At 47.1% G+C, this 23,687-nt stretch overlaps 3 protein-coding genes across 7 annotated transcripts in view; 2 read left to right on the top strand and 1 right to left on the bottom strand.

The window, feature by feature from the left end:
- Positions 1–19: 19 nt before the first annotated feature.
- Positions 20–2,967, top strand: LOC125703468 (ceramide-1-phosphate transfer protein). Its single transcript, XM_048967997.1, has 2 exons — positions 20–157; positions 854–2,967. Exons 1-2 carry the CDS (start codon positions 36–38, stop codon positions 1,374–1,376), a joined length of 645 nt encoding a protein of 214 aa, XP_048823954.1. The 5' UTR covers positions 20–35; the 3' UTR covers positions 1,377–2,967.
- Positions 2,968–3,122: 155 nt separating this feature from the next.
- TAS1R3 (taste 1 receptor member 3) lies at positions 3,123–12,287 on the top strand. Its single transcript, XM_048967983.1, has 6 exons — positions 3,123–4,435; positions 4,584–4,884; positions 5,278–6,057; positions 6,340–6,543; positions 6,825–6,945; positions 7,544–12,287. Exons 1-6 carry the CDS (start codon positions 4,230–4,232, stop codon positions 8,467–8,469), a joined length of 2,538 nt encoding a protein of 845 aa, XP_048823940.1. The 5' UTR covers positions 3,123–4,229; the 3' UTR covers positions 8,470–12,287.
- The window catches only part of DVL1 (dishevelled segment polarity protein 1), a 57,119-nt gene continuing 44,391 nt past the window's right edge, over positions 10,960–23,687 (bottom strand). For 2 of the 5 annotated variants that reach the window (XM_048967986.1, XM_048967984.1), the window contains exons 9-15: positions 23,373–23,449; positions 22,828–22,895; positions 21,847–21,996; positions 18,489–18,620; positions 18,241–18,408; positions 17,535–17,741; positions 10,960–14,952 (exon numbers count right to left, since the gene is read on the bottom strand). In XM_048967986.1, coding sequence (XP_048823943.1) covers positions 14,537–14,952; positions 17,535–17,741; positions 18,241–18,408; positions 18,489–18,620; positions 21,847–21,996; positions 22,828–22,895; positions 23,373–23,449 — 1,218 coding nt within the window. In that variant the 3' untranslated portion in view covers positions 10,960–14,536. Of the gene's footprint in view, positions 14,953–16,430; positions 16,478–17,534; positions 17,742–18,240; positions 18,409–18,488; positions 18,621–21,846; positions 21,997–22,827; positions 22,896–23,372; positions 23,450–23,687 lie in introns of all 5 variants that reach the window. The other 3 variants (XM_048967987.1, XM_048967985.1, XM_048967988.1) reach the window with 2 other exon arrangements.

Below are 23,687 nucleotides of genomic sequence, written 5' to 3'. Positions count from 1 at the left end.
GTCCCGCGCACGCGCGGTTCCTCCCGCCCGGCAAGATGGCGGCGGCGCCGGGCGCCTTCAGCCTTCGGGAGGTGCTGGCCGCCTTCCAGGCGTGCGTGACGGAGCAGCGCGAGGTGCTGCTGGGCCCGTACCTCCAAGGCTGGCGGGGACTCGTGCGGTGAGTGCGGGGCCGAGCGGGGAGGACGTTGTGAACGTGAGGCAGATGACCAAGAGGGCCAACGGCATCCTGGGCTGCGTTAGAAAGAGCGCGGGCAGCAGGAGCGGGGAGGCGATCGTCCCGCTGTACTCGGCAGTGGTGAGGACACGCCTCGAGTATTGCCTTCAGTTTTGGGCCCCTCGCTACAAAAAAGACATTGAGGAGCGTGTTCAGAGAAGGGCAACGAAAGTGGTGAGGGGTCTGGAGCACAAATCTTATAGGGAGAGGCTGAGGGAGCTGGGATTGTTGGGTCTGGAGAAGGGGCAGCTCAGGGCAGACCTCACTGCGTTCTATGATTACCTGAAGGGAGGCTGTGGTGAGGAGGGGTTTGGCCTCTTCTCCCAAGCAACAAACAGGACCTGAGGAAATGGCCGCATGTTGTGCCAGACGTTTAGGTTAGACATAAGGAAGAATGTTTTCTCTCAGAGTGGTCAGGTGCTGGAATGGCTGCACAGGGAGGTGGAGGAGTCGCCGTCCTTGGCAGTGTTCAAGAGGAGCCCGGATGAGGAGCTGCGAGATGTGGTTTAGTGCATGTGGTCGCAATGGTGATAGGAGGATGGTTGGACTAGATGATCTTGCAGGTCATTTCCAACCTTGTGATTCTATGATACACACTTGGCAGCCGCCGCTTTCTATACACTCCATTTATCCCTTCAGCTTCCTGAATGGCTTGGGCGCCATCTTCTCCTTCATCTCCAAGGACGCGGTGACCAAAATTCAGATCATGGAGAGCTACTGCGGCGGGGAGCAGCGGGAGGAGTACCGCACTCTGCAGTCCATGGTGAGCTACGAGCTGAGCAGAGGGCTGGTTGACCTGCAACGGCGATCATCCCACCCTGACTCAGGTTGCAGGACCATTCTGCGGCTGCACCGCGCCCTGCGTTGGCTGCAGCTGTTCCTTGAGGGGCTGCGCACTGCCCGGCAGGATGCCAGCACATCAGCCATCTGCACGGACAGTTACAACGCCTCGCTGGCTGCCTATCACCCCTGGGTCGTCCGCAAGGCTGCCGTCGTGGCATTCTGTGCGCTGCCGTCACGCGACGCCTTCCTGGAGGTGATGAACGTGGGAGGCCCCGAGGAGGCTGTGGAGATGCTGGGCGATGCTCTGCCCCACATCCGTGATGTGTACGGCATCACGCAGGAGCTGTATGAGCAGCACCGCCTGCTGAACCTGCCCTGAGCACATCGCCATCCCCTTTTTGTACCCACACAGAGCTGATGGTGCTCAGCTGTGGTCTGATGACAAAAAGGAAATGCACTAAAATACATACAGTTCTATATATATATATCATCACCTCAGCTCTACAGGGAGGAAAAGTGTCCACAAGCACAGTCAAGGGAATGCTTCTCTCCCACAGGCTCCAGTGCGAGGCTTTGGGGTCTTGCTAAGCCAAACTGCACCTTCAGCACTTGTACCACGGAATGGTGACAGCACCAAAGGCTGTAGGTAACTCCCTTATACCGGATATCTCAACACCTGCACCTTAAGCTCACTTGGCCACTTTGTTTACAAGCTGTTCCCTTGGAGCTGCTGCTTTCCCCCCACACTCTGCTTTAGCACTCAGAATTCTGGGTAACATGTCTGAAAAGAACCCGCTTTAGCACTCAGAATAGAATCCTTCTCCAGTCTGAAAAGAACTGCCTTCCCTTGTGGTCACCAACAGACTGTTCCTTTCCATATGGATCCATCCTGCAGGGCTTTGCTCATTGTTTCTTCTGTCCTTTGTGTGTCTTGGGGCGTGGACCAGTTCTTCCCGTGTCCTACATAGCACTACATACCCAGCTAAGGCAGCTGACTGTATTTTTTCTCTTAGCCTTGCTTCTAAATGGTCATTTGTTATTTATTTGTAATGAATGTGTCAAATGCCTACAAAAGTAACTTCTCTAACTACAATCACTGCATATAATAGCCAGTATCTATATATGAAGTATGTAAAATTGAGTTTACTTAGCTTCTTCAGAGCTGAAAAAGCACAACTCTTTTACTTCAGGAAGACATGAGTGGCTGGGGGAGAATCCCACAGACCATCAGGTTTTGGTTTCCTCTCAACTAAGAGCCACTTTGGCTTGAAGTAACACTGCATGATTCAGGAAATCACTATTACCTCACTGGGGTCAGCTGGGCACTACATTACATGATTAACAAGCTGCTAGAGAGTATCCCTTACAGGAATGCTTTCCTTTCTTGCCCTGTTGGAAGAAAGATGAGTTACAGTGTTATCTGTTCATCTCTGTCTTTCACCAGCAGTCTCATTCACTGATCAGGTGTGAAACCAACATCAGAAGTAACCCAGATGGAGTACTGAGAATTTGCCTGTCCATCCTAAATGGGGGAATGGCTGCTATGCTGTAAAGACAAATACTCTCTTTCTGCCAAAGCCACTTCAAAAATAACATAGTTCAATAGAATAAGTCCATAGATCAAAATGGAGCAGTTCCACCATATACAAAATACTTCCTGCTGCGCTCTGTGATTACAGATGGTGCTGGTATTTCAGCTGGTAAAGTGTATTAAATGCCTTAAATTATATCACATAATCTGTGTCAAATGAAGGTATATTTGATGTCTTGTAGATTTAATGCAGGAATGGCATTGTCACATTTAGTCTCAGCCGTTCCTTGTAGGAGGCAAGCATTACTGTTGAAAATGAAGCTCTGCAATTAAAGAATCAAAGTTTCTCTGCAGGGAAAAGCTCTGTTGTGCATTCATTACCAAAAATTCTGTGCAATGTGTGCTTCAAGTGAAAGGCAGTTTTCTATCAGCCTGCATTTTCTCATTTGAACAAGGTAGCCTCTAATGCAAACGGCGTTCACTTGGTGTCCCTAGGAAATGTCCCTGCTTCTAAATGACAGGAGCCTTTTGAGCAGCCCCAGCTCACTGACACACAGTATAACTCAGGTCCCGAGCTCTGACCTGCTTCAGAGGTTCTGCTGTCACTGATACAGCCGCATCCACAAGCAAAAGAACCCTTCATTCTATCCTTGAAAGCTGCAACGACACGCAGGTTCACTAGAGGGAGCCTGAATGTTTTGCACAAAGCCCATCACACAAACCATCTCCCACCCCGAAGCGAGCCGCCTGGATTTCACCTGGAAGAACAACTGCTTACCAGCACCTCCCATCCTATTCAGAGCTCCGTGCAGCTACGTTCCCATTAAAGGCATTTAAAGTGACATCTGATAATTAAAACTTAATATTAAGGCTTAAACACTCCACTAAAAGGTTAGGGAAATCTGTAAGGCTATCCTCAAGGAGATGTTGATGTATTACCTGTACAATGGGACCGACTTTCTAAGATGCAGAACGAAGATCAGCCTTGTGTCACTTTGGAGGTATAGGAGCAATGTCTGTGATATGGTACAAATGTCAGTCAGAGAAATACAGTAAAATGAATTTTTTCAGTTCAGAGCCATCCTGCTTTCCCTTAGACTTGACAGAAAGGCACACAAACCATGAAGGAACTTAAACCACTGTCTTGGGCAACTGGTACCTATGTCATTAAGCTGAAGTTAACGTCAAAGCTCAGTGGGAGAAATAATTAGATTGGCTAATAAGGACTTGGAGGAGATCTTGGTACAGTTACAATTAACAGCTCACCAACCTCCAGCCTGAATGGGGTCTGCACTGCTGCATCCTTATGATGTCCTGAGGAGGATTTGGGAATCTCTGTGACGAGGTGACCTTCAATTAAAATAAAACAATGACATCAAGCACCCCCAGCTGTTCTGGGATAACTCAACTCACAGCCCCAGCAAGGAGGGGGGCAGAGGGAAGCAATGCAGCCCTTAAGTCACTGCCTGCATGCAGCACAGCAGGATGAGGCAGTGGTTTGCAAACAGGCACACCCAGAGTCCTGCTGCCTATTTGACTGTTGCCACTCAACATCGAGTTACACATTCAGTGCAGTTTGCTAAACAAATTCCTCTGTGTTATTTCCATCTCTCTGGGTTCTATTTAAACTGATTTCACGGAAACTGAAACACTGCATCCCCTGCCCCCTTTTGCTCTCCTGCATTTTAATGCTTTCATGAAATGTTTTCACCCCCCAATAGGGAGATTATGATCCCTGAGCTGCTGCTGTGCGTGAGCTTTGGTTGCGCAGCAGCCCTCAAGCCCAGCTGCCTCTCAGCTCAATTTAGGAGGCCTGGTGACTACATCATTGGAGGCCTGTTCCCTTTTGGGATGGACACCATCAACCTGACAGCACGATCAGAGCCCACCTTAATTGTGTGTGAAAGGTAAGACAGCTGCTTGTTTCATTAGCACGTGTTACATTTGGTCACTTGGGCGCAGCTGAAGGCAGTAGACGGGATGCTGAGATGTCAAAGGACACTGAGCACCACAGCACCCGTGGATCACATCATCCCCTGCCCCCTCTTCCTGCAGGTTATTTGTAGATGGGCTGATATGGGCCCTTGGGATGAAGTTTGCTATTGATGAGATCAACAACTCCACGTCACTTCTCCCAGGAGTGGAGCTGGGCTATGACATCTGTGACACCTGCTTCGAGCCACTGGCAGCCCTACAGCCCAGCTTGCTGTTCGTGACCCAAAATGGCACAACAGACATTGGCATAGCATGCAACTACACCGACTACCAGCCTCGTGTCACTGCTGTGATTGGACCACATAAGTCAGATCTCTGCCTGCTGACAGCCAAACTATTCAGCTTCTTCCTGATTCCACAGGTAAAGAGATTCCCAGGAAAAGTGAGAATTGTCTTTTTTGGTGGGGGGGAGGGTTTGAATGGCTTAGTTCAGTTGGAAGGGACCCCTAATCCAGCAACTGTGTGCGCTCCATGTCTTTGGAATGGGACCATTAGAAGCATAGCTTTCAATCCTTGCCATGGATGTCCTGTGTGATCCTGAGCAGGTGGTTAAATTCCCTGGAACACACATCAGTGTTTAACTCACCAGAGAGGAGAGGGCTAACGCACACCGCCCTGCAACCCACATAAAATGGGAATTCACAGTGGAAACTGGGAGAGAATTCCAATTGTGACTGTATGCACTCAGTTATCTCAACAAAGAGAGCTGTCACAGTCAGGTGAACGTAGCTCTAAGGTATTTCTGAACCTGCAGGTCAGCTACGGGGCCAGCAGTGAGAAGCTCAGCAACAAGGAGCTGTACCCATCCTTTTACCGAACTGTTCCCAGTGACAAGAACTTGGTGGAAGCTGTGGTCCTTCTGCTGAACGAGTTTGGATGGAACTGGATCGCCACCATTGGAAGCGATGATGAATACGGCCGAGGAGCCCAGGAGCTGTTCTTAAGCACAATTGGAAATGGTAGCATCTGCATCGCTTACGAGGGCCTAATTCCTTCAGACCTCACAGACCCCAAGGCTGAGAAACAACTGGAAGAGACCATTCAGAACATTAACAAGACCAACGTCAACATTATTATCCTTTTTGCCTTTCAACAGCCAGCCCAGGCCCTGCTGGAACAGAGCATCAAGATGGGACTAAGCAAGAAGGTTTGGATTGGCACTGAAGCTTGGTTGTTGTCTGACATAGCTGCCTCCATCCCCAACATTCAGAGCATCGGGACAGTCTTAGGCTTCATTATGAAAGCAAGCAGCGTCCCTGGCTTCCAGAAATACGTTGCCAAGTTACTCAGCTCTGTTCAGCAGGATGAATTTTGCCAGAAGTCCAGAGAATCCTACCGCCACATGAGCTCTGACATGCTGGGCACACAGTGCAAACAGTGCGACCACATCTCCCTGCACGACATCTCCTCCACCCTAAGCTACTCCCAAGTACAACCGGTGTACATTGCAGTCTACAGCGTGGCTTACGCGCTGCACAGAGCGCTGGGCTGCACCCACCAAGGGTGTCCCAAAGCATCCATCAGATCTTGGCAGGTAAGGAAAGGTCTGATGGACCAACAGCCAGTTTTCCATTCATCCCCTATGCCAGCATGCCACATTCCCCTCTCCAGGGCTGCATTCGGGCTCCCACCACCTGGGCCTGGAACAACAAACAGAGCAGCTGATAATACAGCAAGGAGGCTGATAGCTGCAACCTTAGCCCACATCAGGGGGAACTGATTTCATCAGTCAGAACTTAGCTTACTGCATTAGCAACCTCCAAGGAAGAACATGAGCTGCACTGATACCTACTGTTAATTCTCATTCTCTCCTCAGCTGCTGCACTTCATGAATACCGCCCCATTCATGGTGAATGGCCAAAGTTTCAGGTTTGATGAATCCCATGGCACAAACACTGGCTACAAGCTTGTATTCTGGCACTGGGAAAATGGCAGCCTCACATATCTGTCTGTGGGAGATTACCAAGAGTCCTTGTACCTCAATAAGTCCCTGATTCAATTTCACACTACACACCAAAAGGTAAAGAGGGTGGGCAATCTCATATTGCTTTTAAGTACCTGTTTTGCCACTTCATCATCAGAACTGTCCATGAAGAGCTGCCAGCCTACATGCTGCTCCTACAGGATTTGTGTGAGACCCAGCCTGTGCTCTCCTCCAAACAAGTAATCCATCTCCACTGTACAAAACCAGAATTAAGTTAAATTAGGTATTCTCAGCACTGACACGGATGTGATGCCAGCAAAGCACAGCCAGTCTTTTTGCTGGGTACCCAGCTGACACTTCTTTCCCCTTTTGTTCAGGAGCCCACATCAGAATGCTTCAGAGAGTGCGAACCAGGGCAAATCAGACAGAACAAAGGGTTCCACTTCTGCTGCTATGACTGCACAGACTGCCCAGAAAACACCTTCTGCAGTTCTAAAGGTGAGGTTTGAGAAAGGCAATGGCTTTACCTGCTTGTACTGTGTCTATCTACCCCTTAAAGTCACACAGGTTCACAGAGCTGATAAGGACCTGCTGCAGGCTCCTCCTCCAGGAAGCACTGAGAGGGCAGGAAGTTTCTCTCCGTTCTGTTCTGTTGCAAAACAGATATTCAGATATATCTGCTGCTGCAGATATTCAGTGCTGGACCTTCCTCTGATGATCCCTCATAGAATGTGCAAGGGCAAGGTGTATGCTCTATCTCTGAGGCAGGAGAGAGGAGAACTAATGGAACTCCGAGGTCTTAGCTAGAAGAGAAGCCTATGATGGAGTTCTGGGATTTGGTGATCCTTCCTGGGATGAGAAATAAAACCAAGAAACAACGTGGCAACTTTTGAAAGGAAGGTAGTGAAGTAGAGAGGAGAAAAATAAAAAAATTAAAAAATCAAAAGCTATGGAGGTCCAATATGTTTGGGAAGGGGGGGGGAAGGCAGCCAAACCAGCACCCAGACAAGTTCACAACTGATCCTTCCCCACAGGCTGCACGCAGCAGGGCAGCAGCACACTCCTGCAACGTGCTTTTCTCACTGGTACTTTGCAGACTGCTCCACCTGCACTCCCTGCATGGAGCATCAGTGGTCCCCTGCCCGGAGCACGCAGTGCTACGACCGCAGTGAGAGATTCCTCCGTTGGGACGAGCCGCTCACGGTTGGCTTGCTGATATCCATGTCCATCATCACATCCCTGATCTGCCTGACAGCCGTGCTCTTCGTTAAGAACCTCAACACCCCCCTCGTTCAGGCTTCTGGAGGCAGCCTGAACCTCTTTGCCTTGTTTGCACTCGTGCTGATGTGTCTCAGCTCCTGTCTCTTCATAGGGAAGCCCAGTAACAACCTCTGCGTGATGCAGCAGATTCTCTATGCCCTGTGCCTCAACGCCTGCTTCTCCACCTTCCTCACCAAGTCCCTGGAGATCGCCCTGCTGACAGAATTCCCCCGCTGTGCCCGCGCTGCCCTGCGCTGGGTGACGCCGAGCAGAGCCTGGCTCCTTGTAGCCCTGTGCCTCCTCACCGAGTGCCTCTTCTGTTTCTGCTGCCTGCACCTGGGCCCTGACTACGTGCTGCCTGACTACAGCTCGCTGCCCACGGAGGTTCTGCTCACGTGTAGCACCGCATCCTGGCTTGCCTTCGCCTTGATGCATGGCTACAACGGGTGCCTGGCCTTCGTCTGCTTCCTGTGCACGTTCATGGTGCAGACCTCTGGGAAGAAGTACAACATGGCCAGGGGCATCACATTCGCCATCCTCATCTACTTCATCATCTGGATCTTCTTCGTTGCCGTCTTTGCCACTCTGAGGACAGTCCTTAGGCCTGTGATTCAGATTGGTGCCATTCTGATGGTCAGTCTGGGTATTGTGGGGACCTACTACATCCCCAAATGCTACATCCTCTTGCTGAAGCCCGATTTGAACAGAGAGGATTATTTCCAGTACTCCACCAAAGAGGAGCCAGAAGGAGACCCTCAATAAACAGGAAACAAACCAGATCTATTGTAGCCTCATTAGAAGCTGGCTGTATCTTATATCATATCATAGAATGGCCTGGGATGAAAAGGACCACAATGATCATCCTGTTTCAACCCCCCTGCTACGTGCAGGGTTGCCAACCACCAGACCAGGCTGCCTAGAGCCACATTTTAGCAAGAATACTCTGTTCAGAATGACTCTATAAAGTACGATGCAGACTCGATCATCAATCTAATGTAACTGATGTGAAACAAAAGGCTAAGCCTTCCAAAGCCAATGTTTAAATTTGTATTTTACATGGGGGAAAAAAAAATAAGTAAATTCTTGATTTGGACACAAAACTACAGAAAGCATTTTGAGGCATAAGGGCAGCTGTATGTGTGACATGAGAAGTGCACGACCCATTCAAATATCAACCCACTCATTTGTATTTCATCAATGTGTGAGCAAACATGGAAATGAGGACGAGGCACACAGAAACAAAGTGCAAATCACCCCATTGCAGTCGCTCCAAGAAATCCCTTCCATCTCAAATCACATGCAAAGATCAATGGGGAGGAACGCCTCTTACCCACAGGGACATTCTGCAAAGGGGACAGAATGAATCAAACACTGTAAGCACCAGGAAGCATCCTTCATCTCTGCAGCACACCCGTTGTTCACTGCGCAGGAGGAGAATTCTCAGCTCCAAGAAGGGCAGTGCTTTGCTCCATTCAATATCAGTTACAAAATGGGTAACTGATAGTTTCAGAAGGCATGACAGATCCTCATAAAGGAAAAAAACAGACTGACCCTGACAAAAGCTGCTTGCTAACCATCCCCAGTCAATATCTAGCTAATATTACGAATGCTCTACATCAGTTACTGAATAAATGATCATCTTTGAAAGCGCTGAGTGTGGGGTTCAATGGAAGAAGGTATGAGTGTAACCCTCTGCAAACCCCACAACTCTTTGCCACAAGGCAGCATTACCTATTACTGCATACCAACTTTCCCAAACCTATTTTTCTGTGTGTCAAAGCCACCTCTAATTACCAGCCTGCCTGCTTACAACACCCAAAAGACAGCAGAACTCTCACCTGAAGCCTGGAAGACCTCGTGACTGGAAATAGCAGCAAGTCTTCATGAGCACTCTGTGGTACCTGCAGGTCTAAGAAATATTCCTTGCTGCAGTGCTGTGTTTTCATAGCAGAACAGCAGAAAGGGAAAAGCACCTGATTGTGTTGCTCAGCTCCTTCCAGCCACCTGCAGACAATTCAAACCAGCTCACAGGCAATTCAAACTACTTCACAGCTGGAACCCATCAGGCCCCTGCACTAACAGGCTGCACAGTCCAAATTTTCAACCATTTTCACCTGACCAGAACTGGCTAGATAATTTTCTGCCCTGCATAAGCTAACGTGGTTTGAAAAGGCACACAGGACAACTGTGCAGGACTGTCTCATAGGCTCCCACGTACCTCTGCTGTAGAACTGTGCCATTTGTAACGGGTGCTCCCACAATAACTGCTGCTTTGCCTTTTCCCCTTTCTGCTGGATCTCTACCAGCTGCAAAATCTGCCTCCTGAAGCCTCCAAGGTTGCTGCTTGTAGGTGAACCACTCAGCTTGCATCTGCTGCAGTTTGGATGCAGCATCTGGCAGAAAGGGAATATCCACGTGAACCAGCTGGATACACAGACAGGTTCTACCAGCAGATCCATCTCCTGCATTTGCAGGCAGGACAATTTGCTCCATCCCATGTCTTTATAACAGGACGCTTTTACTTCCAGAAATGTTCCTCAGCCTTTCCTTTATACTTACACCTGCCAAACCATGACAGGGGAAAGGCTGCTAATTAAGAGCTTGGGGGATTTATATTACCATCTTTGCACCAATTTATTCATCGCTAGCTCAAAGCTGCAGCACTTCTGGTGAGTGTCAGGGCCTCGTGTTTCCAATCAGACATCATTTACCTGCACAGCTTTTCAGCCACCTGTGACCCAGTTCAGCTGTGTACACATACAGGGCTCCTGTCTCACTCTGAGCTGTGATCATTTACAAGCACCATTAAAACAGGGCTCCTGGCTGCCTACCATCAGCTCCTGAACGTTTCTTCTGTTGCAGAGATGGCAGAGAGAAGCAGAAGTAACTAAAAAAAAAAAAAAGAGGCTAAGATTCTTTTTCATTCTTCTTGAATTACAGACAGTGCAGTAGTGCAAAGAACTGAAGACATACACTGCAGTTATCACATAAAATTAAAAGCTTTTTAGTGTTTAAAATAGCATTTACACATAAGCAGCTATATATTAACTATACAGACACTTGGGTTTTAATACAATATCTACAAAAAAGAATTCAATTATGCAATAGACATTTAACAGGAACAGTGCAGTCCATGCCATTAAGAGGTCACTCTTCGAGTAGAACCAAATCTAGAAGAGGTGATAGTCTGGGTTTTCATTATTTAAAATCATGTAACTTTGTTCCTCTACTGTACATAAAATTCTTTACAGGTATTTCTAATCACTGATTAGAATTAATAATTTTAAATCAATCTTATTACAATCCAGTTAAATGCAGAACAAAACAAGAAAAAAACAATTACATCGACTCATGAGCTGTCAAGCCTCAGGATGGGACTGCCCACTTAGAACAAAAATTATATCAAAAGTCAATGTCTGTGCATCATTGCTCACCATCCAATAGACCTTTGGATAAAGTGTCCAGGGGACTGTTACCTTTGAAAAGTAAATTTATGAATGGGAGGTAAAAGACAATAGCAGTGCTTTTAAGACTATTTGCCAAACCACGGTACTCCTCAGAGTTAAAATATCGGGTGGGTTCACTGCCCACCCCCCAGATTCTGCCTCCTTTGGATAGGAGACGTCATCCCAAACTGTTCTCTCCATGTTTCCAAACATACCTCTTAGTCCTCGTCCCAAGCTGCCGCCAGGTTTGTGTGAGTGCTAAGCCCAGCTGCAGGGCAGGCCATGAAGATCTCAATTCCAGAGATAAGAAAAGAAAACATCAACTATTTAAGGCTCCTGTTGTGGGGTTGTTTCAGTGCCCCGTACAGCAAAACCCACCGCTTCTCACTGTGGGCCATACATTCTAGAGCTCGGCCAGCGCCAGGTATTTAACATCAATTTCGTGCCCTGATAACAGACAGTTCTGCAGGACTCCAGCCTTCCAACTGTCCTCCGCCTGGCACAGCACCTCTATCACAAGTAGCTTCGCTGGCATCAGCAGCACTTCCTTCTGCACCTTGTGCTACACCCAACAGGAGAAACTTGCACAGTTAGGCCCCAGCCCCCTCTATTGCAAAGATAAATGCACATGCATTGAAAGCCAAGGGTTTGGGAAATCTTCTGTCTTCAATCACTTCTGAAAATCAAGCGCTGGCAACGTTTCAGGCCAACCCTTCCTTCTCCAATCCTTCTCCAAGCAGCCGTATGCTACAAGGGGAGGAAGGTCAGCTGTTGTTTCCACATGCAGTGGCCATTATGTATTGCACTGCTGACAAAATGGTCAGTGACATTTCCCAGCTGCTCTCGCAGGCTCTGCGTGCTGCCAACCAGCCAGCAAACCCATCAGTGTGCTCAGAGCCCTTCTGATCCACGGGTGAAGCTTTCAGGCCAGGTTCCTCAGCAGAGAAATGCTCTCCCACACCTCTGCATGCACTGCCAGCCTCGTTCCAGAGCGACCCACAGACACAGAAGTATAAAACACAGTCATTTCAACACTGCAGCAAAGACCAGCAAGACACAGAACAGTTTCTGCCAACAGCACAACAACGAGACGAAAAAAGAAACCGAAAGCCAGCAAAGTGTGTAAGCTGCAGCTCCTGAAAAAACGTGAGGAAATTAAATACAATTCTTCCATCGGCGAAAGCTCAGCCCCCGGGTTCTGTCCGTTTTGGCAGTATTACAATGACAGTCTCTTCCTCCAGCCCTGCACGTTGTGCCTTTAGACAAAGTGGGCCAGAAAAATCCTAGGATGTAAGAGCCCAGAAAAGTGACACTTGATTTAAAAGCAGAACCACCAGTGATTGTCAGGAAAGTCGCAGACTCCTTAACAGTGTTCTCCTGGAGACACAGGACAAGTATTCTTTTGTTTTTCTTTTAAACCCTGATTTATCTCATTGCTTTCAATGTCAATCTCTCACAATGGTTTACTTGGTTTAATTAGTGCCTTTGCTGCGTTTGTGGGAGGAGAAAAGGGAAGAAAAGTGTTAGCAAGTGCCCTTCTTCTGAATGAGCCACCAGCAAGTCTGCCACCAAGAGCAGCCCATCAGATGGATTATGAAGAAAGCACAACTGTGAAGATGCTGTCCACCTTTAGGGAGATCTGAAAGCAGCAGTCCAAAAGCACTCAGCTGGTTCCAATGTAATCTGGGTTCCTAGCCTGAGTGATGGCTTCCTAAAAACCTCGCTTCCTTTGAAGTGAGACTTCATCATCTGCTTCACACAGACGTTTGAAATCTGGACTTGGCTTTTGTATAAAGGATGGATGTTTGTACACCAATCTGCCATAAGAAGTAATAAAAGTCCATCAGAACGAACATGTACAAAATGGAAAGCTTGAGGAGCAGTTTTCCAGGGTGACAAAGGAACACAAACTGCATGTTTTAGTGAGAAAGACGTGTTCGCTTTTGATGCTCGTACTGGATAGTCACACCACCCATAAAGCATGGAAGATACTAAAAAGAAGCCTCTCATCAGTTAAAAAAATAAACAAAAACAGGCTTATATACAGCAAAGACTGATTTTAAAGCTCCTGTCCTAAAACCTGCTGGAAACAGCTGCTTAAGTGAAAGCTGCCAGCAGAGTTTTAGCACAGGCTGTGCTCAGTGTCCGGCACAAGGACTCACTCACTGTGCCACTCATGGACTGCTCTCACCTCTCTGCTAACAGCTAGTTCCCAATGGTGTTCAGGACATGCTCCTGTGGGTAACTCAGCAATTGGGGTTAGGTATCTCCAGGTTTCTATTTCAGGGGAGAAAAAAAGGGAAAGATACTGCTCAGAAACCAAGAACAGAAGGAGAGGTGGTCAAAATGAAAAGCCACGTGCCAGTGGGAGCCAGGATTTCTCTGTCTCTGCTTGAATGGGGAATATGTCCCTTCCAGAGGGAAAAGCTGCAGCTACGCCAACAGAATCACGCTGCAGCAATCATTCTATTTCTGTGGAGACAACTTTTAAAACTAGTAAGCAAGTGCAAATCATAGCCAGAAAAAAGACATCTGTCAGCAGCGATGTGACCGAAATGCCCAGGAAAAGACTGCAGCTACAAAGTCCCTATCATGAAACTGAATGAACTAACATCACAAGTTCTGCACAAGGAGCACATACAGCAGCAAGGTTCCACCATTTCCTTCACAGAATAATGGACATCTGAAGAAAAAAGGAAGATGGATTTACACTCTCTAGGCAGTAGAAGGCAGTCACAACTTGGCTTTCTGCTGGGAACTGGTCTGTGCCTGCTCCTTTCCAAGCATGTATGGTCTGTACTCACAGGTGCTGCATCTGCTTAGTGCTGACTGATGCATCCAAGCACCAGCGTTACGAGGCAGTATCACAGATACCAGCCAACAATCCTTTGTTTTTCCTTGCAGGAGAAAAAGCACAGGAAAATAAAAGTGCCGTTATGCATTACTGGAAATTCAGAAGTCACGTGAAATAATAAGTCCTCGGATCAGCCCAAAAGATACACTAATTGCACTGAAAGTAGGTGCCACAATTACCAAAGCTCATTAAGATGTGAATATACACCAGCCAACCACAATCAAAAACAAGAGGGGAAGAAAGAAAAACGGGAGGATAAAGAGAAGACGCCATCGACTTGCTGATATTTAACAATCCTAGGCGTTGCTGGGGGTTTTTTGTGTTTGTTTTGTGGGGGGTTTTGTGTTTTTGTTTGTTGTTGTTGCTTCGTGTTGTTGGTTCTTCTGCAACACACCATTGCAAACTGGGAAGGTGTGACATGCAAAACAAACTTCTTCCCTTCAGCATCCGACAACGACCACATTTCCCACCCGGCCCCAAAACGATCCGCCCCGGCCCTCCCCAAAGCAGAGTCTGAAGGCACTTCCTCTCACATGATGTCGACAAAGAATTCACAAGGGTTGCCCATGGCCTTCTGGAAGGACTGCCGGCTCCCTGTCAGCTCCGGAGGAACGGAGCTCAGTTCTCTCACCGGAGGCCCTCCAGGGGGTCCGCTCGTCCCGTAGACTTTCGAGCCCAGTTTGGGGAGGTTGTAGAGGGGTGGGACACCCGGAGGCCCGTAAGAATGATGGCTGTGGTGGCTCCTCTCGCTGTGGGTGGCAGAGACGTGGCTGCGGTGGCTGAGCTGGCTGACGGGCCTCTCGCGGCGCGCCGTGCCGGTGCCACCACTGCAGGCAGTGTGCTCAGATTCACTGCCACTGCCCGCTGACTTGCGGTCCTTCTCTCTGCCAAGAGCCCTCCTGCTGTTCTCGCTGTTGCTTCGGTTCGAGCCGCTGCTTTTGCTTCCTAAAGCCCACGGGGAAAAAAAAAAGGACATGCAGAAAAGGCGGGTTAGCTCGGTTCCGTTGCTGGCTCCTACCAGCACCTACCAAACCCACAGATCCACCTGTGACTTGGTGTGATGGCAATCGTGATGACAAGGCCTGAGCGTGCTGATGGGATTGAGTGGTGACAGATGGCAGAATGAAGCGGACGAGGCTGTGCCATGCACAGGTACACGGAGACACCTACAGAGCTCGCACAGTGAAAGCAGCAGCTAGCTCATAAGCAGGGCTGGAGGCCTTCAGCTCCTCCACCGCCTCGCTGCCTAGATGGGAGCAGCAGAAACCAAAGGAAGAAGCAGGCGTTTGGCTTTTAACCCACAAGCAAATGAGGTTCAACTGAATCCTGAGCGTGCCTTTGGCCAACGTTGTTCAAAAGGAAACTCATTTGACTTCTGTATCAACTGGGCAGACTGCTGCTCAAGGCTGAACCTCCTGAGGTTAACTGAAGTCCTTCTGTTGCATTCGCTATGTAGGCTCTTCTAAAATTCATCACTGCAGCGTTTTGTTGTTGGAGTTATTTATTGAGCTGCTCTATAAGGAATCAGGAACACGAAGGATGTTCCCAGCAGAGGCCACTAAACCAGCTCAGGAAAGCAAGGGCTGCTGCTAGGATGTAAGCTGAGCTGTTGCTACATACAAGCTTTGCTAAGCTTTGGAGCTGATTCAAAAGGGAAGTTGAAGGTTATGCTCTATTACCATCAGAGATGGGATAGATGTCAGGACACATTTCTAAATTAATTAGCCTTTAAAAAAAAAAACACAAAAGCAAACAAACAATAACAAGAAACCCACATGGTATTTCATTGAGTTCCTGCAGTTTAGAGTATTATGACTTAAGCCAAAGCCCTGAGTGCAAGACTGTCTTCCTGCTAGGAAGGATCCCAACCAGCAGAATAAGGACCAGCTTGTCATTCTGAATGACATCTCCTTTGGTCTCCTGATGCAAAGCAACATTTACCAGCTATGAACTAACAGGATACATAACTAGAAAACACAGAAAACCCAATTTTTAATCTGTATATAGAGAGTGACCGGCACAACCCTGTGGCCCAACACTCTCAGTACCTTCCCAAAACTTCTGCTCAAATGTTTTTCAGCCAATCAGCTCCTGAAGGGCACTGGTAGATATATAAAATCCTGATGGACAACATCAGGCTCGTGAATTAAAAGCTGGGATTTCTTTATTTTTACGAAGGGTGGTGAAGAGACTGGTGGCAGGGTTTTCCATTTGAGCTGGCAGCAAGCTACCTGATGCCTTTCTCTTGTGGCTGCTGCAGCACAATCACGTGGGGGGCAAACAGCTTGGTATGCTCATGTCACACTGTTGGACTGTCGTGCGTTGAGACAAAAAAGGAGAAACACAGCTAAACATTTGGGTCACAGGAGTCTAAATGATCATGCTGTGAAGTCATTATTATCATGGAGGCATTTGAAGCTTACCAATCCCCTAGAGTCAGCCATTCCTCTATGAATCCTTCAGTCTAATGCTTGCTCAGAACAAAACAAGGGAATAACAGTTATAAAGTAAGAAACAACACAGCAGTGTAGTTTCCAAATGAAGAACAAGGAAAGAGTAGAAACTCTTAATTTAAACACTCTTGGTGCCTTCCACAGGGCTCTCTTAGCCACTAACACAGGTGCATGGATGAAATACCATACCTTTCCTGTTCCAGCAGCAGAGATCTAACCAGCTGCCAAAAAAAACACAAAACCCAATTTGGAAGTGATTTATAAAGCATCCCAACAGTGGGACCCTGTTGGTACAGCCACAAAATGCAACTTTCACTTACTAAGATTGAAAAATGAATGGCAAAACGATCCTACAGCAGAAAAGGAAGAGGTCAGGTTTTTAATCCATGCAGCACTATCCTTTTTTCCCCTGTCTCATATCACCATACAGACTGTCCTCCCTGTGAGCAGTATTTCAGCCCTGTAACCTCTTTGCTGCTCACCTCACACTTGTCTCATCCAAGCAAAAAGAGTGATTGCACTCTCAGTTCCCTTGGTCCTAATCCCTGTTCCACCAGCAACCAGCAACCCTCATTTCCAGCAATATCAAGAGACTGCAGCCCCCACTGTTGGTAATGGCTCTGACCTCTGAGAATGGTCAATACTTTAAATCTGTTTTAACAGGGGGGGGACAACTGATGTTAACGTTGGCCTGATTCACATTATTCAAGCAGCAGTTTACTGTGTGGTGCTGTTTGGTAGGTAAAGTACAGATGCCCATGCCACAGACAGCTTGGCTCTAGTTTCCCACTGGCGTTCTGCATTTGGAACAGAACTGCAGCACAACCAGAAACAGTCCATAGCACTGATAGCACTGACTCAGATCCAACATTGCTGGCAGTTTCAATACAGAGCTGAAAGGCTAACCCACTCCATCACACACAAGAACAGTTTTGATTGCATGCAGTCACACCAAATCCATGCAAGTAAGCACAGGAAACCACGAGACAGGAGCACAAACAGTACTAAGGAACTCAAGCAAATGGTCAGGGGTAATGGTAGCTGTGAGAATACATACCAGATTAACCAGCTTACCTTCGCTTTGCTGGCTCCCTGCACTGCCACTGCCATAGCTAAAGCCTGGGTCTTGGTATGCTGGTGGAAAACACGGAGGGGGCAGAGGATACTGATAGGGGTATCCTTGGCCTAAAGGCCAGGGAGCAGCAGGATGTGGAAGTGGAGCAAGGGTATCTTGATCAGAGGCTCCGCTAGAACCATTGTTGAGGTTCAGTGCAGCCATATCTGGAAAAGAAAGAAAAGATGAAGATTGTACTCTTCCCTTGTAGAGCTGACTCTTGAGTATCAGAAATGGCTTACAAAGCACTTGGTGTGCCTGTGAGGGACTCAGTCTTGACAGCTTACTCAAAGTATCACACACGGCAGGGCAGATAGGAATATTCACCACTGGGCACCAAGGTACCTTTGCAGCGTTTCTCCAAGTCAAGGGGAAATAATTCTCATTTTACAGACTAGAAACAGCTTAACTGACAAGCAGGAAGTTTTTGGCATCTCCAGACATTAATCCTGCTTCCTTGAGCCCCAGTGCCACGAGTCCATTCTTTTTCAAAGGGTCTAATTGCTGCTCTAACAGGAAATGTTGACCACTTGTCATGCAACTTCAGCCTAACAATCTGTTCTGAAATGCTCACTTGTCAAACTGTGCAGGGCTCTCCTCTGTGCACCCTGTGAGCACAGCAGAGAACACACGTGCAGCTCTGCCCTTCACAGATGTGGAACTTACTGCCACAGAGGTCTCCAAAGACATAATAGCACTGCTCTGAGAAGGTGATTTTGTTCACAGTGTGCCTGAGGTAGCCGTGTTTTAACATGCTGCTGGCATACTTCCTAGCCTCCCGTCGGTCTTTGAAGCCTTCCACGTGTGTGTAAAGCCAGTCAACAACATCTGCTCCTAAAACGAGAACAGGAACGGGAGACTTAGGAACATCCAAATCAATTTACAGGCAGTGGTTAAGGACCAGTTGTGCTCACCTATTACTGCATTGGAGATGGTAATTTTTAACCACATCCTGTCCCGGATTTCAAGGCCTGAGTCTGGCAGCTGCATGACCTTGACAATAGTAGCCATGTCGCTCTTCACAGTTAAGGGAGATTCTTCTAATTCTAAAAGCAAAAGAAGGTTACATGCTTCTTTGGAATGAACACAGTCTGAAAAGGACTGGATGAAACATTTCAAGATACAGCTCCACCAACAGATGCAAAACCAGACAGAAAAGGTCCCCATTTCACCCCATCAGTGGCATAAATTACAGCCTTCAGGGCAGTTCTTGGAGAGATTGTGCTCAGTGCAACCAGTTCAGCCACTGAGATGCCAAGTCCCCACATCTTCAGTTCACCCATCAGCTACAAATCAGCACTGCACTGTTTCAATCCACATCTCAGTGAGATTTGTCCAAGATAAAACACAAGGAGTTCTACGGTCACAGTTTTCATTTCGACTTGCCACAAACAGCACCCACCCAACAGCTCGGTGCAAACCTCTGTAGAGGTTTTCCAGCTTACTCTTTGACTTTTGCCTTGCCCTAACTGCACAGAACTCAGTCAACCTATCCATATACAACAGGACTATTTTCTTAGGACACGGCACCCAATTCTACTTTCTGCCCATCTTCTCAGTCCTAGGAAACACTTCCAGCACATTTGTTCTGTGCTTGCAGTTCAAACCCTCCTCCAAGAGCAATTCAGAACACTCCTCCCCTCCCATCTCCCAGCCCCCACATCACCCACCTTTCCAAAGCACATGGGAACCAAGTTTCCTCTTTTCCAGCAACTCAAAATGTTGATATAAGGTACAACGAGCATGAAACAATGAAAACTGAGAATGCTTCTTTCAGTGCACTGCTAATACTCATGAAAATATCCAAGGCCATCCATGCATGCAATTCCAATACTTATCAAGCGAACAAACACTAACATTTGCTTTTGCTTGAAGTTAGTTTGGTTAGTGGCAAAAAGCAACATCTTCACTTGGAAAAAAACAAAAGCATATAAAAAATCAATACTCAATATCAATGAGGGGAGCAACAAATCATTTCTTCTCGGAGGCCTGCAACCTGCCTGTGAAAAACAACACTAGCCAAACCATCAGCAGTATTTCCTGCTATGCAGACATGCACATTTCTCAGGTGCATCTTAAAATGCACCCACACTGGTCTGAACTTTGTCAGCTGTGGGCATGACCTCCTCCACAGCGATGGGAAAACCTGAGGCACAGCACAGTGTAACCCCATGGGGGGCCCACAAAACTCTGCCTCAGGACTTTGGTGTTGTGTCTCTAAGTGGCATTTTTTCCCTTTGGCAAATCCTGGTAAGGAAAAAAAAAGGTGTGTGCCCTGGGGCAATGAAGTCCTGTCACATACAAATACCCAGCCCTGGTTGTGCTGCATTGCCTCCTACATGGTCCTACTTGAGTGAGGAAGTGCATTTGCCCAAACAAAAAGGCTGCCTTCAGCCAGCTTTGGCTTGGATACTCTTGTTTTGGAAGGAATCTGCCTGAAAAAGTAAGACAGCTGATGGAACAATCCCTACTGTGTTGTAATTTGCAAGGCCCCAGAATCTCCAGTACTTTAACCACTAACACTGACGTGGCAGTGGCTGTGAAACTATTTCAGATACACAAATTCCATTTTGATCCAGAGGTCAGAGAACAAAGGAAAGCTAACCAGAAGAAAATCTGAATTACTCAATTCACTTAGAATTATTTAATCCTGGTCTTGCTGTATGAACACAGCAAAACATCCATCCACAATGCTCAAAACAAGGAAGCATGAAACAGACTTGTTTTACGTGACTCCATTAATTCACTGCTTCCCCTTTTACAGCCAGATTCTGCAGAACAGGTACCACATGCACTTCAAATAGTGGCAGTTGTGTCCTCAGGGGGACTGAAATAAAGCATCTTGGACTGGGACATGAAAAGTGAGGAAGCCCCATCGTGTGCGAGTCTGTTTCAGATATAAATGCACTGTTTCTCTCCTGCTTTGCCTCTCATCTTCCCTTCCTCCCCAGCTTTGTCTTTTCTGGCATGGAGGCCCACAGGAAAGGTGCTCTCTGCCCTTGGGACCCTGCAGTGCTGCCTGCTGTGCTCAGTGAGGTTCACAGCACTGAGCTGAGGGAAGCAGTGCTAAACAGAAGGTCACAGGAAAGCCCTTCTTGCATCCAGGAAAGCACAGAAATGAGAAGCTGTCTCCTGAAACATGGTTCTGCTCCCAAATAACCTTTATTTTAAAAGTAGGATTGAAAGGATGTCTGCATTCCACATTTCCCAATCACATCACTGTACGTCAAGGCACGATACACGAGTATTTCAAGAGGAAAAAAAGAAGAGTAACAGACTCTCATCGGACAGCAATCAGATACATTGATTCCAGCAATCTTTAGTACCTGGAAGGCTGAAAACACATCTCAAGATTAAGCATCATATAAATGATCCACTTGCTTTCTACTGCAGATGTCCCTTCAGTGCTGCTGCCCACTGTCTAAAGAGGCACTGAGCTACACCTACAAAAAAAACAACCTCCTTTTCAATACAAGGTGAGGTGTAACTGGGAACAATCCACTTGTAAAACCAGAGAAAGGGAATGAGAAAGAGAGGCAGACATCTATGCAGTCTGATAGGACTGAGCTGGGCCCTGTAAAAGCCACTTCTGTGCTTCAGCCTTTGCCCAGGAAAGTCTGTCACTAATCACTGATCTCACGTTGATCTTTTAACTCCTCAAAGGGTTGGTTTGTATGTTTGGGCTTTTTTCCTTTTAAATATGACAATTTGTTGGTTACATGGATGAGATGAGATTGGAGACTGCCCAGGACAGACAAACCAGGAAAGAAGACTGAACTCTAACAAGAACTTCACATGGGACATCTGCTCTGTTTTTTTCCCAGTTCAATAAATTCTAAGAGGATAAAAAGGTATAAAAGAAGGCTATGTAACTATCAGTGAAGACTTTCCAAATGATTCTTTGGTACCCAGTGACATTCATTTGAAGGTAATGATTACAGTTTCTAAAGAGAGCCAGCAGAATTCAAGGAGGAAGGCCTCACATTCACCTGCAGGGATAAAGCTGGGGGCCTGCCTTGTGACTTCAGAAGGGAAGCCACTTCTTCCTTCTTGCACGCGAACCCTGGCAAAACAGGGCAGCATTAACTTCTGACCTTAAGAAAGAGGCTTTATGCTCCCCTTAGGAATTACAAACTTCAGAAAACACTCAAGAGCTCTGTGATGGCTGTCGTTTTCATGGTGCTTGTGGCTGGGGTCGGCTTTGCACACAGCTCTGCACTGCTGGCCCTGAGCAGAAGATGCCTGCCCTGTGCTGGCCGCAGTGTGACTTACTTTCCGAATCGGGAATTGAGCTTGTTAGTGAGGAGCTGGTAGATGTGGTGATGCTCATGGAGGGGCTCATACCGTAACGGGGGTACGCTCCCGTCATGGCTGTGGTATGAGAGATCCACGCTGCAGGGTCAATTGGCCTCACTGGTTCAGCTGCAAAGCAACCAGAAAGGGAAAAAAAAACCATGAGTCGCATGGAATCCAATTTGCAGTGAACAGCAGGATCTAATTAAGTCCTTCCGTTCTGTTGTCACAACTGAGACAGCCCCAACAGAAGGGAACAGAAAGCACCTTGCCAGCAGTATTTGCTTTAATCTAGGAGCTGCTGCATCAGTCTCACAGGCCATAACCATGCTAGGACATAGCCCTGCTCCTGCAGCTGTGGTATTTTTCCATCTGGGAAACGTTCTCATTTGTTGGGAAGAAGTTATCAAGCTTAGGACTGGTAACATGCTGGCTTCTTAAGCACAGCTCTCACCAGCAGGAGGCAGCTGTGCTTGTCAGATGAACACAGACCTTTTACAGCCACTGAACTATTTATTAAATCAAAACTCTTAAACTGCATCATTTTCAACAGTGTTTGTGTATATTTTACTATGTGGCTTGCCTCAAATTTTAAAAACAATCCATTTAAATTCTTTCTAAGCACATAAGTGGTAAAAAATATGTGGTAAAATATGTGGCAAGCTTTTTAATACTTAAGCCTATTTTTCCCCCAAACCTTCCATCAATTAAAAGGTTAAGCTCAGCAGGATGTAGCCAGCAAAAGGCTGAGAGCTTAACCCAAATCACGTGAATGAAAAGAAAAACTCCCATGAATTCAGTGGGCACTGCAGTCTCAAAAAAAGCATCTTAAACCTATAAAACAACGCATCCAAACTTGAAATTAGAACTTGCAGGGAAAGGAAATCAGAAGATAGCTGAAAACGTTCTGGACCTTGATGGCTCCAAAGGAACTCAGCAAGGAGCACCAACTGTACTCACCCCTGGGGATGGTGAAATAACTCCTGGGAGTGGGGTCCCAGCACTTGGCTACCGTTAGGCTAATAGGTCTAGGAAGAGAGAAAACAGGTAAGGGAGACTCTCAGCTTCCCCCACAGAAGTCATAACTACCACAGTCAACTCTCTGAAACAAGCTTATCAAGTACGTTCTGAGAAGGTTCCTGAGATGCTTGTCAAACCATTTTCAGCACAGACAGCATCAGCTGAGTTTCTGTTTTCCATTTATCGTAGCTCTACTGGTGAAATCTGTGGAATGATCAGATTCTGAGACATTCAAACTCACTTTCCATAAACAAACAGTGCTACTGAAACCAGGCAACTCCCAGTTTGTGTTGGCTTTGGCTGGCACACTGAAACCAGTCTCATCACTCACACTGAGAAGCTCAGAGTTGAAATCAGCAGTCATGCCAGCTGCTTATTCAGGTCAAAATGCTGATTTCTGTTTGCTCTGTTTCTGTTGATTTGAGGTTTGCTCAACACCAATAAGGAGTGCAGAGGATAAGCAGCAGATTTGGTAAGATGCTTACCCTGGCTTGGAGACTATTTCCCTTAACACCCGTACTGCATCATCATTGCTCATGTTCTCAAAATTGACATCATTCACCTGAAATGATACAAAGAGCTGCCATCAGGCTTAGCAATGGGAATAATAAAGACATTTTAGTTACTCAGAGAGAAATACTGTTTCTGAGAGCACGCTGACTATCCATCCAGCAGAGCTCACAAAGATTTAAGTGACAACAGTTTTTGTGCCGTATTTCTCTGAGCATGGATGAATTCTGCTGATTATTCACTAACTCCATGGGATCTGCTGGGATGGCTGAGCTGAAACCATCGATGTG

The sequence above is a fragment of the Lagopus muta genome, chromosome 21, assembly GCF_023343835.1.
Source record: "Lagopus muta isolate bLagMut1 chromosome 21, bLagMut1 primary, whole genome shotgun sequence".
Classification (NCBI taxonomy): domain Eukaryota; kingdom Metazoa; phylum Chordata; class Aves; order Galliformes; family Phasianidae; genus Lagopus; species Lagopus muta.
This window is presented reverse-complemented; position numbering and strand designations above follow the sequence as displayed.

Bases quoted from the DNA above. Each gene is read 5' to 3' on its own strand.
- TAS1R3 (XM_048967983.1), top strand. From the start codon at position 4,230: ATGTTTTCACCCCCCAATAGGGAGATTATGATCCCTGAGCTGCTGCTG. The intron at 4,436-4,583 runs GTAAGACAGCTG...CTCTTCCTGCAG, and splicing joins ACCTTAATTGTGTGTGAAAG to GTTATTTGTAGATGGGCTGA. The intron at 6,058-6,339 runs GTAAGGAAAGGT...TTCTCTCCTCAG, and splicing joins CATCCATCAGATCTTGGCAG to CTGCTGCACTTCATGAATAC.
- LOC125703468 (XM_048967997.1), top strand. From the start codon at position 36: ATGGCGGCGGCGCCGGGCGCCTTCAGCCTTCGGGAGGTGCTGGCCGCC. The intron at 158-853 runs GTGAGTGCGGGG...TTATCCCTTCAG, and splicing joins GGCTGGCGGGGACTCGTGCG to CTTCCTGAATGGCTTGGGCG.